Here is a 15559-nt window from a genome sequence, read left to right on the forward strand (position 1 = left end):
CTCCCAGTCCAAAAGCACTTGAAACAACAGTATCAACATCTTCGTTTACTTTTAAAATAATGAAATAAGAGTACAAAAGACAATGGCTTGGGAGTGTTTTATCATTTTTGAGCAATTTACAAAAGTGGACAGTTCCCATCCTTCTTCTCATTTCTTTCCCTCTGGAGCACAAGTGTTCTTGCTTATATAGAATGTGTCATATTTTCTTTAATTGCAGAATCAAAACAGTATCAATTACTTGAAGCCATAAAAGTGGAACTTCTAATAACGCCTTTATCTGAATGGACAGCCTTGCCTTCAGCAAGATTTTGCTAATCTAGCTTTTTATGGGACTGAACATTCCTGGTCAGAACAAAACATGAGTAAGTTGTATTACACGGAGCCAATATAATACGCATGTAGAGTTTACAACAGGCAGCACATCCCATTTGACTAACATTTTAATGGGAACTTTTGAGCAGCTGGAAATGATGTCATCTACTTGTAAATTATCTGAAGTGGGTATCAAATCCTAAATAAAAGGGAAGGCCAATAGTGTGCCAAACAGCTAGGCCTAATTGAGGCAGCCCAGTTTTTAATATCACACACCTTGTTCTCTTAAGCCAGAGCTTCCCCCCTTCTTCTTTTCCATGTTAAGTCCATTTGTTTTGCAACAACGGAAAGAATTCAAAGCAATCTTCATAGGTTCTAGGACAAATGATGTGTCACCTAAGAATGGGAGACTTCCACATACAGTCTGTTGAGTTAATGTCAATCATGTGTCTTTGTCTAAGCTCTGGAATACCAGTCTTTGTCATTCCTTGAGGGATAGGCCTCCATCATCATTCAAGCAAGACTAAAGCTTTGTGCTGCTTCATGATACCATTCAAATAACATTGCCGGGCATGGTTTCTTAGGGTGCACCTGAAGGGTAGCACTCAAGCCATTGTAAAAATGCATTCACAGCTGATCTGGATTATAGGGGTGGTGGATGGGCTAGGGAAAATGCTTGATGGGCTGGAGTAGATGGGATGTTACATGCACTTTCTCCTACACAAACCAGTTTTTAAACCATTTTTAAAGTCCATTTTGTGGGATTTTTAGCAAGGCGGCATTACATATATACTAAATCTATATGCATTACTTTGATTTTTTTTAGGGAAATGGTGGATGGTTTTGCAGGGGAGATTGGGAGGGGGGGTGGGGAGAGAGAGCATGGGAGAAGAAACCACAAGAAGCCCTGACCAGGATGGTGCTCCTAAGTCTCTTCTAGTAAATGGCCATGTCTTGTTCATGTTGCTGAAAGCTTCCTTCATCAAAGACCACAGAAACATTTTTAGCCACAGCTGTAGACTATTGAAAAAGTACAGATAACTGCTGAGGAACTATGAGATCTTCTCCCTTTCCATCTTCATCAGTATCATTTTGCTGTATGCCTGATAAGTGAATCAGAATTTTTTACACTGTGAGAGGCTCACAGCAAAGCTGTGTAACTTAAACAGATTTACAGGACAAGTCCAAGAAAAATCATACAGAAACAGTTAACCTAGAAAATTGTTCCAGTGTTATTCTAATCAAATTCTATAGACAAACTCCAAAACTGAAGTGGTTTTGGTTACATTACAACATGGTTACATTCACTATTGAAACTGAGCTGTGATTCCAATACATTCCAAAACAATTTCAAAAGCAGTTTCACTATTTAACTAGTCAGTCCAGATAATAACCAACCTTGTGTCCAACTTCAATGGCCAGTGGTACATTAGGAAATCTTCACATGATAACTGTTTCTTTTATAGGAGTTGCTCCGTAATTAAAGTCGAGGAATCAATTCCCAAATCTGGTTCAGTTGCGGTCTGCTAGTGATTCGCTTAGCTGCTTGTCCTGCAAATCTGTTTTTGCTGAGAGCCTCTCACAGTGTAAAATTTTCTGATTCACTTCTGTTCCATTGCCACCCCCCCCCCCCCTCTATTGAGTATGCCCAATTTGGTCAGGAAATAAGTGCTACTCTCTGGCTTCTCAGTACACGGGGCAGCTATATGGGTGTGGTATGCCTGCTCATTTGTTAATACTGCTGAAGTAGGAAAAAGCAACAGGACAAGGTGTTTGTGCTTCTGCAAGGTGAATACTATTGGGATCTTCAGGACCCTGGACAACAGTAATATTCATTACAAGTCGCTGCAGCAAATGACTACAACCCCAGAAGTGGTGATGAATGTTTGTACAGGAAAAGGCTGTGAAAACAAGATTTGATAAAGATAACAACTGAATCAGACACGATCTTGGAAAGGGTAGGTCATGCTGACCTTGTGGCTATCTCTAAAGGTAGCAAACGTTTCCCTTCCGTCAACAGTTCAGTACATCCCACTGACACATTGCACCTTCTTTTGCAGTGCTTAGAATACATAAGCAGTCTCTTTCGCTATGTGCACAGAATGATCGGTTGCTGCTGTGTTCTGACTTGACAAAGTAAAACTGAGCAGCACAGAACAATTCTTTTCAGCAGCAGTTGTGCAGAAACCTGTCCGATGTATTGGATGCTGAAGTGACAGCAAGCCCAGAGGAGGCCCTTGGTGATGGTAGGTGGGCTTAGCCTTAAAATAAGATGTAGCAGTGCAGAGGAATGAGCTTTGAGAGAATCTCCAGGACCCTAGCCAGCTCCTTTCCATGCAAACTAGTGAAAGAGGAAAGGAGAAGTCCATGGAGATCCCTTAGTGCAGAAGCAGTTTCTGTTCATGCCCCAACCCTGTCGCATCCATGGAAGCACACATCCCGAATCTCCTCCTGGTTTCCCTTTAACATGCTTCTCTTGAAAAAACACACACCGTTTCTCATCAGAACTCCAGCACAAACAGAAGGCACGAACATACTGGAACCCAAACACTTATTCTGACATGGATTGCTTGTGTGTGCAAAATGCTGCCAAGTCGCAGCTGACTTGGGGCAGTGACAGCGAGGGGCTTTCGAGGGAAGTGAGAAGCAGAGGTGGTTTGCCATTGCCTTCCTCTGCAGGTCTCCCTTGTAACAGCTGATGCTGCTCAGCTTCTGAGGTCTGGTGAGATTGGGCTAGAGTAGACCACGCCGCCTTCCCTCCCCTCAGATTTCTTAGTGAGTACAAAATAGAAAAGGATTGCAAATTAAGTACCAGTTTTGGGATAGACCAATTATTTAGTCCACTGTGGGCTCCCGGCTCAACAAAGTCACTGCTCCTTTTCAACCACATCGGTAAATGACCCCACAGACATGAACGCCCAATGCAGCAATCCAATGTAATACAAATATTAAGGGAGGGGAGGAGTTGTCCTTTGATTCATGGAAGGAAGAAGTCCTGGGTGGACTCCTGACAAACCTTTGTACTGGGAAAGGGCTCGGTGAGTCTGCTTTGCAAGTCGACTTAGCTAGGAATGTACTGAATGACAAAAAGAGAACTAACTAGGCTGTTCACTGCAATATTATTACTAACGTGAAGTTCATGACTTTCATTTGGAAAGGAGAGACTATTTGCATCCAGTTCGAAGCATATCTGCCACCAGCTTCCCCCAATGAGCTTTCCAGGGCTTCACCAGGCTGTTCATGTTCACTAGGAGTTTGTTTGTCCTTGTGTCTTCCTGTCCGGCTATCAGGTAGTCTACGCCTGATTTAAAAAAAATACCAAAAGTGTTAGAATAAAATATTAGAAAGTGCTTTTGCCCCTTTGAAACCCCACAGTCCATATTTCAGGGGGATCTGCCACTACAAGCACGTAAGCATTGCAACCTTAATATAAATAACAACCATCTTTCAGAATGCAAGCTACCATTGCAAAGACTTTCAGCAATGTGAGGTGGCCATAGAGTACAGAAGCTCTAAGAAAAAAGAATTCAAAGGAATAGGTGGGCAATTAAAAAAAATCTTTGTGGGAAAAAGTTTGTAGCAATGTTCTTCCTGATTTTCAGTTGACCCCTTTCCCCACCCCTGTAGAATGTCTATTCTGCTTTTGTGTCCTTAAAATAAACAAGTGAAGGTTTCCCCAGCATGGAGCTATTCCTTGCTTGGATCTATTGTTATTCCTAAAGACTTGATTATAGAGGCTAGTTGAAAACTTGACACCTTAGGAGGAACTAACTGGCTTAGATCTACAGGCTGTGAAATGTGACTTTCTCTTCCCCCTTCCAGCTGCACCCCAAGATGCTCTTGGGGGACAGTACGCACAGCAGCATTGGAAGGATGGACGTTTTGGGCCCCAGCAGCAGAGGGGAGGGGATGAAGTGATGGGTCAGTGGTGGAAATCCTCCCTCTCATAGAAGCTAGTGCATCCAAGCTAGTGCATTTGTCCAACCCCCCAACCCCCAAAATATTGTCTTCTATTACAAGACAATACAATACAATACAATACATCACTCTGAAAGTAACCATTTCTCTTGTGTTAGTAAATTACAGATTCAGACACCTTTTGCATCTTATTCTTCCTCACTTTTCTGAATTTAATCTTACCACTCCAGCATATCGGAAATCATGTACACACCTATCCAATGTGCAATTAACTGTTTCCATTTTTCAAAGGGGTTCGGTATAAATTCCAAAGATTAATTTCTTTGAGTTCAGTTTCCAAAACTAAACATTCACATCTGAAATGAGATGATGTAAAAACTTGCCAAATCTCAAGGCCTCTATTCCCACTCGGATCAAACATAATTATTGCTGAGCTTTCCTGTTCTGATTGGCTGATGAACTGCCTAAAGGGGCCAACCAGTGTGCCATGTAACAGAGGCATGATGGCTGTTAAAATTTAACAAGTGCCAGTACTGCATTTGTCCTGGTATGACAATGCACATTCCCTCAGCCTTCGCACCAAACAGGGATTTTTTCAAGTGCAGACAGTCCCAAGAAAACCAGTCACTGCCTTTGTCATCCTTCAGGTGTGAGAGGCACCTTAAATGGGGCTGTTCTGGAGTGAGGAGGGGGAGCGAAGGAGAGAACTCCCTCCTCCCACTTGTTGGAAGGAATGGACTGTGCAATGTTGCAGGCACAGACTTTGGAGTCTCAGGAAGGTCAGTAGAGTGGACAAAGTGCTTTCCTGCTGTTGTTTCTTGACAACCAGAATATTACTCTCAGGGATTCAGTCACTTCCATTCTCTTTCTCTGCCTTTGTCCACCATGAGGGACCTTTTTCAGTTTCTCAGTTTTTCAATCTCTCTCCATCCTAGTTTAAATATACAGATAGAAGACTTTATTCTGCCTTTCCTATCCAATATAGAGATGATTCATCATCATCATCATCATCATCATCATCATCATCATCATCATCATCATCATCATCATCATCATCATCATCATCATCATCATCATCATCATCATGCTATTTATTAGACCGCTCTACCCCCGAAGGGCTCAGCGCGGTTTACAGGCAACCAAACACAATAGTTGCAACTAAAACAATTGAATAATCCCAATTAAAACAATAACTACAATAAAAAACAGTAGCAGCAATAACCTTTCCATAATTAATAAATTAGGTGGATGACGTCCGGTAAAACCCCAGGAGGGGACTGGCAGATTCTCTGATAATAAATAACTTCCATTTTTTCCTAAGTAACAAGCCTAAGTGTAAACTTATTCCTCAAGTAGCCAGACCACAGAAGTCCACTGTGTAGAGGCTTAGCCAAGCAAAACCCAGTCTCCATGCACCAAATCCTGGAAAGTTAGTGCTCTTCAAAGCATAGGCACAGAGACATTTCTCTTTAGGTCCTGCCCTGTAACTCCAAAGCTGAAAGGTGTGAAGTGTGGTGTATTGGTGTTTGGGGATCAACTGAGCAAGACAGAGGAAGAGCAGCTCACCATGAAAAGAATAACCAGACATATTATTGCGGGGGGTGGGGAGTAGAAATGGAAGGCGAGAGATGTGGTATATATTGGTGTTATTGCTTTGAGGACAACTCTCAGAGGCTCTCTGGAATTGAGAGGCTCAGGTCTTGTGACCATAACTGGAGAAGGAATCACAGTTACTGCGGCCTAGCTGTGGCCTGGTTAGTTAGTTGATTGTTGTATTCCCATAAACACAGTTTTTACCACTACTGTCTCCACAACTAATCCTTTCTTTCCATAAAGGCATAACACAAAGGGGGCAGCTCATCGATACAATAAACAATAACTTCAATGGGATGGGGTGTTGGGCAAGCATGATGAATTCCTCAGCATAGTCTGGAGAAGATGGCTCAGCTAGGCCACATCATGGTCCAGTCTAGGATCCTTGGGTCCATCTACCCACTGATACGACTTTCTATTTCCCCCAATCAATAAAACCCACTACAGAATGTCTTGAACTCAGGGGCCTTATTCAGATGGGCAGGGGAAGGGAGGAACTCACAGAATAAACACCGGTGTTCTTATTTATTGTTTCTGCTTTCCTCAGAAAACATAGATGCATATATCACCAACTGCAAAGGTTTCTGCTTCATGCCCTTTTGCTTGAGCAGGTCCAATGGCAATATTGATTAGGAATGAAAAGCAAACTTTCCTTAAGCAGAGCTAAAGTCAAGTAGCCCCTGAGAGGCTAAAAAGATTTGGGGGGGGGGGGGTATGAGCTTTTGATACTCCAAGCTCTGTCAGAAACTATGAAGAACACAGAGACATTGAAGAAGACTATGAAGAACACAGAGACAAATGACTGATGAACCCACATCCTATTTCCAAAAGCAGCCAGCAGTACAATTCCAAAAGCCACATCCTATTTCCAAAAGCAGCCAGCAATACTGGTGGTGCGATCTTCTGTGAACTCCCTCTCTTCTTCACAGTAATGGCTAGTATTGCCAAAATTCCTCCTCAATAAAAGACACTTGAGTTCAGGTGGAGTTCAGTGGAGCTGTCACAGGGGAGTCAATTCTGTTTTAGGGAGCTTGGAATTAAAAGAATTCCATAAAATAAGAAACATCTGCCATACCTAAATAGAAGAAAGCTGAATTGAAACTGGAAGCTGGATGAATGCAGTTTAAGAATGTATTTTACTTGACTTTTTTTTGTGGAAAGAAAAGAAAATCAAGAGTTTAGAAGGTTCATGCAGATCTCCAAGCTAAGATGCAACAGGCAGGAAAATAAAACTTGGAAAAATGGAGAAAAGTGCTTTCCAAAGGACTAGTGGGTAGAGTTGGACTGAGTGAGACTCAGGTTCCATTCCATACTCAGCCATAAAATTGACTAGACAACTGTGTCTGAGCCTAGCCCAACTTGCTGTTAGTTGTAAAGATGACATGGGATAATTTGGTATGCCCTGCTCTGAGCTCCTTGAACAGAGGAGGGAATGGACATAAATGTAACAGTCACTTTGGAGATAGTTTCCTTCAGTGACATTAAGAATGCTTTTTAAGCTGTCTTCCTTTGCTAGGGAAAGGTAGAAAAAAACCAAAAGAGAATGAATTTTAAATCAAATATATATTACTGCAGATTTAGCCAATGAGATGTTTACATTAGAATGACTCCCACGTGATACACAGTAACGTGATCCAACCATTACTTGGGAAAATAGCAGAAGTGCTCAGAATCTGCAAACTACAAAAACTTGAGAGGGGGGGGGGGGGATACTGCTAGAAACACCATCTCCTGCACATCCCTTTGTAGTAAGGTTGGACAGTGAATTGATCACAAAAGAATGGGCCAATTGCCTGGCCAAATGTTATAATACATAATACATAAACATGTTTCACAAGTGTAGTTTATTACAGCATGACTAAAAATAAATAGGGTGCCTTCACAGATTCGGGAAAACAAAACGTTTGCAACCCGTTTAGCAAATATTTAGTGATCAGATTTCAAATGAAAGATCAGATAAAGCGATCAGTTGATCTTGTTGCAGTTGTCCTGGTGGATAAGGGCAATCCTGAGCATGTTGTGTAATTGATTACCTTTGGCCTGCTAAATGAAACTTCCTGATGTTCTGACAATCAAGCCATTGTGGGCACTGAAAGAAGCAGATCAGAAACTCTGGACCATCAGCAAAGTTCCATGTGGCTGTGTTGGTGGAGGGGGGAAAGAAGAACTTGGAAGGAAAGCTGAAGAGTCGCTACCTGTTACTAAAGAAACAAGTGTTCTGTTGCAGGCAGGTAAACCAGGGATGGGCATAGGGATATCCAAATGTGACTCCATCTGCCTTTCCATAGGCACACTTCTGTTTTGCTTTTATACTGCAGTTTGATACTCTGTAAATAATGCATGACATGAGGATAATTTTTTAACCTGGTCAATCTTATAGGCAGTCTTTGGGTTTCTTGCCAAGTCTGTTGATGATCTTTCCGCCCTATTTTACCCGAAGGGCACAGATGATAGGTGACTCTTTTGGATTGTTTCTACATTTCTGCCCTTTATATTATTTGCACAGAAAGCAGGCAAGTCTTAAAAAGAAATCCATGCTGTAATTCCATGGCACCACACCATAAATTTAGTTTTATGATTAAACTGTAAGGCTATGAGATTAGATATGAACTTCCTGTCACCAGCCAGAGAAGAACATGCAGTACAATGCCACAGAGACAGTTGGGCCAGGAGCCAGACTGCTGCGCACAGCAGAAAGCACTGTCAGCTAGAGAGCCAGACTGGACTAGCAGAGGCGAGTGTGGATTATTTCCTTGTCCTTTCCCAAAGACACCTTTCCTCTTACTGAAAACAAAGGGACAGGAAGCAGTGCATTGCAGACTGCCAGAAAGAAAGAGAATGGGGCATGTGCCTGAACTGGATTAAAGCACAGAGAAACATATGATGTGTCTCAATAAATATTTCAGTCTCTCACAGGTCTCTGATCCATACGTCACTGGGTAAGAGCCAGGGTGACGTAGTGGGCACTGCTGGACTTGACCTTGAAAGACCTGAGTTCAGATTCATGCTCAGCCACAAAGCTCAGACAGGCCTTAATGTTAAATGTTAAACTTTTCCCTGGTCCGCACCAAGTCTCATTGATGGATGAGGTCTGGAAGTTGCATGCTCAATTCCCAGGCACTTAGGATCTGCACCAGGAAAACAGTGGGAGTGTGCTTCTACCTTCCTTTTGGTGACATTTTACCAATTGTAAATGATCCCATGGAGCATCTGTTTGCTTCTTTAATATGCCTACATAGGCTGGACATGAAGGAAATTTTTCCCAGATGAACAAATAGTAGTTTCCAGGGGGGCATTTCAGGTCAGGAAAATGGTGTGAAGAGATGCTTAAGTCCTTCTCCTTGAATGCCAGGATCCCACTCCAAACTGGGGCCCCATGCACCTGAGAACTAAGTTCCAAGCACACAATTTCCAGACTTTGGCCATTTATGCACTTGTGGTCTCCTGCACATTGAGCATACATTCCTTTTGAGTTGGATTCTCTGTAACCACATGTTTTCCCCTCCTTGAAGTCACCATGCCTCAGATCAGAGAATCTCCATGGTTTCCAAAACCTCTGGAAGTGTGACTTTTCCTCTTGCTTTGCATTGAAAGGGAAGGGAGGCAGCATGAGTTTAGCTTGCAGTGGGTTTTCTCACTCAGCCTCTCTTACCCCTGCCCACCCAACAGCAGTTCCTCTTATGCTTCAGGTCAGCAATTTAAAGCTTTCTTTTTTAAAAAAATCTTGAAGCTATTGCTGGGCAATAGACCTGTAAAATCTACATGAAATGTACATGGTATAGAAAAATAACACTAGAGCTGAGACAGCACACACACAAAGACAGCAGAGAGCAACCTCCCCAGCTGGAGGTTGCATGAAGAAAATGGGTGGGTAAAATGGCTGCTCAGCTGCGAACACTTCACAGTAGGAAAATCCCATTCAAACAAAAAAAGTGGGAAAACCCCACTGTGAAGCTGAAGGCTGTGGAGTAAGCACCACATGCAAAAAGGGCCTTTTCCCATTGACCAGTCCCAAGACAGACCTGGAAAAGTGAAAGGTGAAGCAAAGCCCTCAGTGTGTGACCTTGGGTCTTCTACAACTTTCTACAACCTTGGGTCTTCTACAACCTTCTACAACCTTCTACAACCTTCCTCACATCGGTCCATCATGGTCAGTATTATCTACACAGACTGGCAGCAGCTCTCCAGAGTCCCAGACTCTGTCTTTCACATCCCCTGTTGCCTGGTCTTTTTAACTGGAGTTGCCAAGGACTGAACCTGGGAACTTCTGCATGCAATGCAGAGCTCCTTTCCTAAATGTATTAGATCTGCAGTTGCAATTAATAGACCTTGCCCCGCACTCCCAATTACTTCTACAGATGCCCTTGGACAAAGGATGGGATCTAACTCAGCTATGGAGTTACTAGGTGCCCTTGGACCAGTCAGTTTTACTCGGCCTGGCCTACCTAACACAGGACTATTGCGAGAATAAAATACAGGGGATGGGAGGATCGTGCATGTCCCTCTGGCCTCCTTGGAGGAAGGGTGGGGTAAAAATGCAATAAATAAACAAACAACCCACCATAGCTTCTGGAAGAACCAGCTTTATGGGTGTCTGAAACAATACAGGTGAACACCAGGATGCTTGAATACACCATGAGACTCAACCTCTCTTTTGAAACTACCTTAAATGCTCAGTATAAAATCTTACAGGCTTATTCCATGGGGTTTAAAACAAGATGGAAAATTTAAAAGGGGAGTTCCAAAGACCATAATAGGACAGAATCATTACAGGCATACAGAGGAAGCTTCTTCTATGCCAATAGAGCCCTCTGGGGGTGGGCTGGCAGTATATTAAACTGAACCAATAATAAATTGTGATGACTGATTAGGTTCTACACACGCTGCCTCTATCTTCAGCTAATCTGAATGAGAAATTAAATTGTAGGGTTTTTTTTAAAAAAAACACCAAGGTAATTTATCTATACTCTATGCCAGCAGGAGATCTCAGGAGATTTGTGAATTAAACTGCCATTTCTTGTAGACCATCTTGGTTCTAGAATGTTCCACTTGGGTCCTAGTTCCTTGGGGACAGAACTAGGTAAGCACTAGGACCCAAGCGGAGCATTCTAAAACAAAGACGGTCCAGGAAATGGCAGATTAATTCACCAATTTCCTGAGATCTCCTGGTGGGACAGAGAATAGTAGTAATTTATCAAGGGAAGAGGGCAGGACAGGATTAAATCTTGATGGTGTAAGCCTGCTCATTTTAACTTAATGGCCTGCAAAAGTAAACCACTGTATTCTCTGGTTACTTTTCCTTTAAAGAGAAGACACGGTCCAAACAAAGTTCCCAGGTTTCGGTTTGAAGAACTGGTGCATCTAATTTCTGAGCACAGCAGTTCAACTGGAAAAAACAATGTAAAATTCTGCTTCTGTGCTGATAGTTATGCTGCAGAACCCGACCAGTCATCTGAAGCAAATCATACATTGTTTTAATATGGCTAGTTATTTTTAACGTTATCTCATACTGACCCAACATGGAACAAATGTGAATCCACTTGTGATAGCGGAACCCACATGAACATTAAGAGGTTTTTCTTTTGAGTGATAAAGGGGAAAGCTATCCCTTCTCCTGTGAGTTTGCAATTTATACCACCACAGAGACAATGGAGGCATTGTGTGAAGCAGCAGTCTCTGGAGTGCTTGCTCATCATGAGTAGATCCACTTGTCAGAAGGGCTTCAGCCTGCTGCTTGAAACAACAAACCAGAGCCATTACTAACTAAAAGATGTACTGTACATGCAGCCTTGCACTGAAAGCAGACCCATTTGGATAAAGTCCATCCTTTCGTTTCAGCCACTGCCCTTGCTAACCAGTGGAATCACTTTCTTTGAGGGAGTTTTAATCAATTCCACGATCCAGGATTTCCTGTGCTTCATTTATATGCAGGAATGGCCTGCTGCTCCTGGGTTTTAAAATATGTTGCCACAGCTGCTCCAGATATTGCCAAACTGCCTTATGCCAGGTCAGGTACTGGCCCATCTAGCTTAGTAGTAGTACCAACACTGACTGCCAGCAGTTCTCTCTGTGATCCTGTACTGGAGCTGCTTGTAATTGAACATGAGGCCTTCTGCATGTTCTATCACTGAGCCAATGCCCTGGGTTGGTCAGGCTGTGAGAAAGCATTGCAGACCTGGAATTCCCTAGCATAAGTCCTATACACTAACCAAAACACTTTGCTGGCTTTCAGGCCGACAGCAGAAGCTGCTGGACGCATGTTGGGGAGGAACAGGACTGGCCTTAGCTTGCCACAACTGACTGGACACAATTACTGTGTCCTAAATAGAAGCAACACACTCCATAGTATTCATTTATTATATTTATATCCCACCTTGCTTTCTGGAAACCCAAGGTGGTATACCTAGTTTGCTGCATCATGCACCTTCTGATCACACCTTGTGACTGCAACAGTGACCTATTCTGCATGCTCCGCTTCCTCTGTGGCTGCTCACTTCATAGTGGAGTTTCCCCATGGCTTTCTGTCCTTACCTGATCAGCTTGCTGCAAAGCACACCGAGCTGCCATTTTGCTGCCTTTCTCATTTCTTTTATGCCCCCTTTAGGTGCCCTTTTTGTTTGTTTCTCATGCTAAATCTAGAATTATTTCACTATTTAATATGGTCCATTCTTCCAATAAAACAGCGACACATTTAAAGGTAAAAAAGAGTTCTTCCAGTCGATCTGTAATGGCGGAACTAGGTAGAATTAGGGCAGGGGAGATGGAAAGGAGTGAAAAAACCTGAGAATAGAGTAATGCACCGCGGAGCCAGGGGAAAAAAACCACTCTTTCCCCACTCTTGGAAACAGTGAGGATTATCATATTTGCAGAACAGTGAGTTTGGGAGGGGAGAAAACTTTGGCCCAAAGGGAATGTATGCTCTCCACAGGGTAGACCACAATAGGCCCAAAGGGAATGTATGCTCTCCACAGGGTAGACCATAATAGGCCACTGTGAGATGCAGAAGAGTGAATTACAGTTTGTTCCATGAGGAGGTCCTCCACATGGTATTCTTCATGCTCAGAAGAAACTGGATTGTACCCATATATTTTCATGCAGGAAAAATACATTGTAAAGCACTGGATGAACTTGCTCACCTCAGGTTTTGGGTGAGAAATCTGTAGAAATGCTCATTTTCCACAGAAACAATGTCATAAATGTGAAGTTCTTACCAGGATTAAGAATAGGGCATGTACATCCCCTGTTGGTCCAAGACTCTGGATAGATGCTCCTGTTAGTCCTAGTGATTTTTACTTTGCCTGACTTGAGAACCTTCTTCACTTTTACTATGACTTCGGCATGAGTTCCTTTGTCATGAGCTGAGAGGATCTTTGCTTTGATAACTGCCAGAAAGCAAGAATGCAAATATCATTAACTTCACCCTAACATCACCTGAATGTATGTCACTGTGCTAATAAAATGGGCAGACCACAAAGACATCGCTAGGACATGGAACATCTGATTAGAAGAGACCTATCACAGAATTTGGATTTCTAGGCATCTTAGCTTTTAATTCTAAAAACAGGTCATGGTGGATGGCCACGCTAGTCTGCCTGTAGCCGAAGGAAAAGAGCAAGGGTCCAGTAGCACCTGAAGACTAATGAAGTTTCTGGCAGGGTATATGAACTTTTGTGAGTCAAGCTCACTCCTTCAGATATAGCTAGAAAGTGGGTCCATCGGTCTCATAGTTAATGAGACAGGAATCCTAGGTCTGTGTTCAGTCCAGGAGAATGCTGTCTTGAGCTTTATTATTAGTTGAACTTTGGAACTCTCTCTTTCTAATCTAAAGGAAGATTCACATTCTAGCTGTATCTGAAGGAGTGAGCTGTGGCTCACAAAATCTCATACTATGCCAGAAACGTTGTTAGTCTGTAAAGTGCCACTGGACTCCTGCTCTTTTCTGATTCTAAAAATTAGAAAAAGGTTTATTATCTCTCACAGTGAGGGGAACACTTCCGGAAGGAGTGGGGTACCTGTCTTGGTATAGTCCCTTCCTATTGGCTTTCACTTATGTTCTTCCATATACCAAGATTGTTCCTCACATATCAATAACAGTTACAATTTTACCTATTTCTCCTCAAATATGAATAACAGGTTTATTTAGGGTTGCCAGCCTCTCTACTGGTTTCTTGTTTCTGTGCTGTTAACAGCAGCTTGATTTTGAAGGCATTATACTTAAATCCGCATTGTGAAAAGCTTCAGTGGCTGATTTCTGCACATTAGATTGTGGCTGAAGGCATCCCAGGTCATTGTTACTGGTCAGTATGAAATCTACTTCAGGCCATCATCCTTCTTGCTAAAATGTTCAAATTCTTCAAAAGCTGGCTGTTGTGTTTAGAATAAAACTTTACACTTGGGAATGAATGAAAGATAAGCCAAGTTTCACGATTTCTGTCTAAATATTGTATGTCATGGCATTGCACTGTAAGGCTTGGGGATCAGCTCTTATTCTCCAAGGCATCAAAATGGTTTGAACTCACATTATATGGTTCTGTTGTTGAAGGTAAGTTGGACTGGTCCTGCAAGCTACCTGCATAGGAGACTGCTTGGGAATCATATATAACTACTCAGAGCAGGATAGTTGAAGATCAGGATATGTATAACAAACAGGGTTGCCTGGGGTGTAATATCCACTCAAGGAGCAGGGCATGGTGAGATCATACGAATGGCAATACTGACAATTAATAATTGTAATCACAATTATGTGGTTTTGAAGAGATGGACTATTAACTCTGATATATTCGCATAAACACGTGTACATGCACATATACACAATAACGTGGAAATAAACTATGAATTAAGTGTAAAATATAGTTGAGCTGTTAGTGCCAACTAGTTTGCCTCCTATCTCTCGTTTATAAGTGCAGTTGTTGTCCTAACCAAGCATGTAAAGAAGTCTTTAAAGAAGCCATCAACTGTGTGGGCAAACTAATGGCCTTGAGAGTGCTGCATGGAAGCCTCAGTAAATACATCGTTAGCCAGTGGATGAGTCACGACATGGTAGAGGTATGAAACTGCCTTCAGAAATGTAAACTTGGCTTTACATTGAACAACCTTGATCAATAGTGGAATGCACAATCGGAACTTTTCAGGTACAGAGTTTGATTTTGGGAAAGTGGGGACCAATAGAAAAGCGGTTCTAGTGCTTCAGTCTCTTCTATTTAAATAAGAGAAGGTATTTCATATCACTTACCATATGCATACTTCATCTGGCAGAAACTGGTGACGCTTCCTAGAATTCTTTCTTTGCATACACACTTTTCTAGGCAGGGAATCACAGGCCAATATTGTGAAGGAATTACGAAAGAGAAGAAGAGAGAGAAATCGGATTATTTTCATGCACGCATTTCTATTTATTCCACTTAAAATATTTGTTCTGTATGAATTTTCAAAGTGGTTTAGTGTAAAGCAATACAATGTCGTAAAATTTACAAACACTCAAATCCATCCAAAAATTAAGAGATTGGAGATATTCTAAACAAGGGGCTTTAGGACGCAAGCACTTGTGTAAAGGGAAATCATGCATGAACAATCTCAGAAGATCCTGATTTTGTCAGTACTTGGATAGGAACACTTTTGAGGAAGATTAACTTTGCTCTAGGACAATACAATAAGCTCCTTTCCATTGGAGTCACTACTAACAAATGAAGTTTGGTATCTTCCCATGTGCTTACTTGGAATAGGCCCCTTTAAACAC

The 15559-nt window shown here is 42.1% G+C and overlaps 1 protein-coding gene across 1 annotated transcript in view; it reads right to left on the reverse strand.

Annotated features, from left to right (window-relative positions):
* Positions 1 to 30: 30 nt before the first annotated feature.
* LOC125429579 (netrin-4-like) overlaps positions 31 to 15559 on the reverse strand; it is a 76163-nt gene continuing 60634 nt past the window's right edge. Inside the window, exons 8-10 of the mRNA XM_048490808.1 lie at positions 15056 to 15124; positions 13035 to 13205; positions 31 to 3613 (exon numbers count right to left, since the gene is read on the reverse strand). Coding sequence (XP_048346765.1) covers positions 3477 to 3613; positions 13035 to 13205; positions 15056 to 15124 — 377 coding nt within the window. The 3' untranslated portion in view covers positions 31 to 3476. The remainder of the gene's footprint in view (positions 3614 to 13034; positions 13206 to 15055; positions 15125 to 15559) is intronic.

The sequence above is a fragment of the Sphaerodactylus townsendi genome, linkage group LG03 (assembly GCF_021028975.2).
Source record: "Sphaerodactylus townsendi isolate TG3544 linkage group LG03, MPM_Stown_v2.3, whole genome shotgun sequence".
NCBI classification, from domain to species: Eukaryota; Metazoa; Chordata; class Lepidosauria; order Squamata; family Sphaerodactylidae; genus Sphaerodactylus; species Sphaerodactylus townsendi.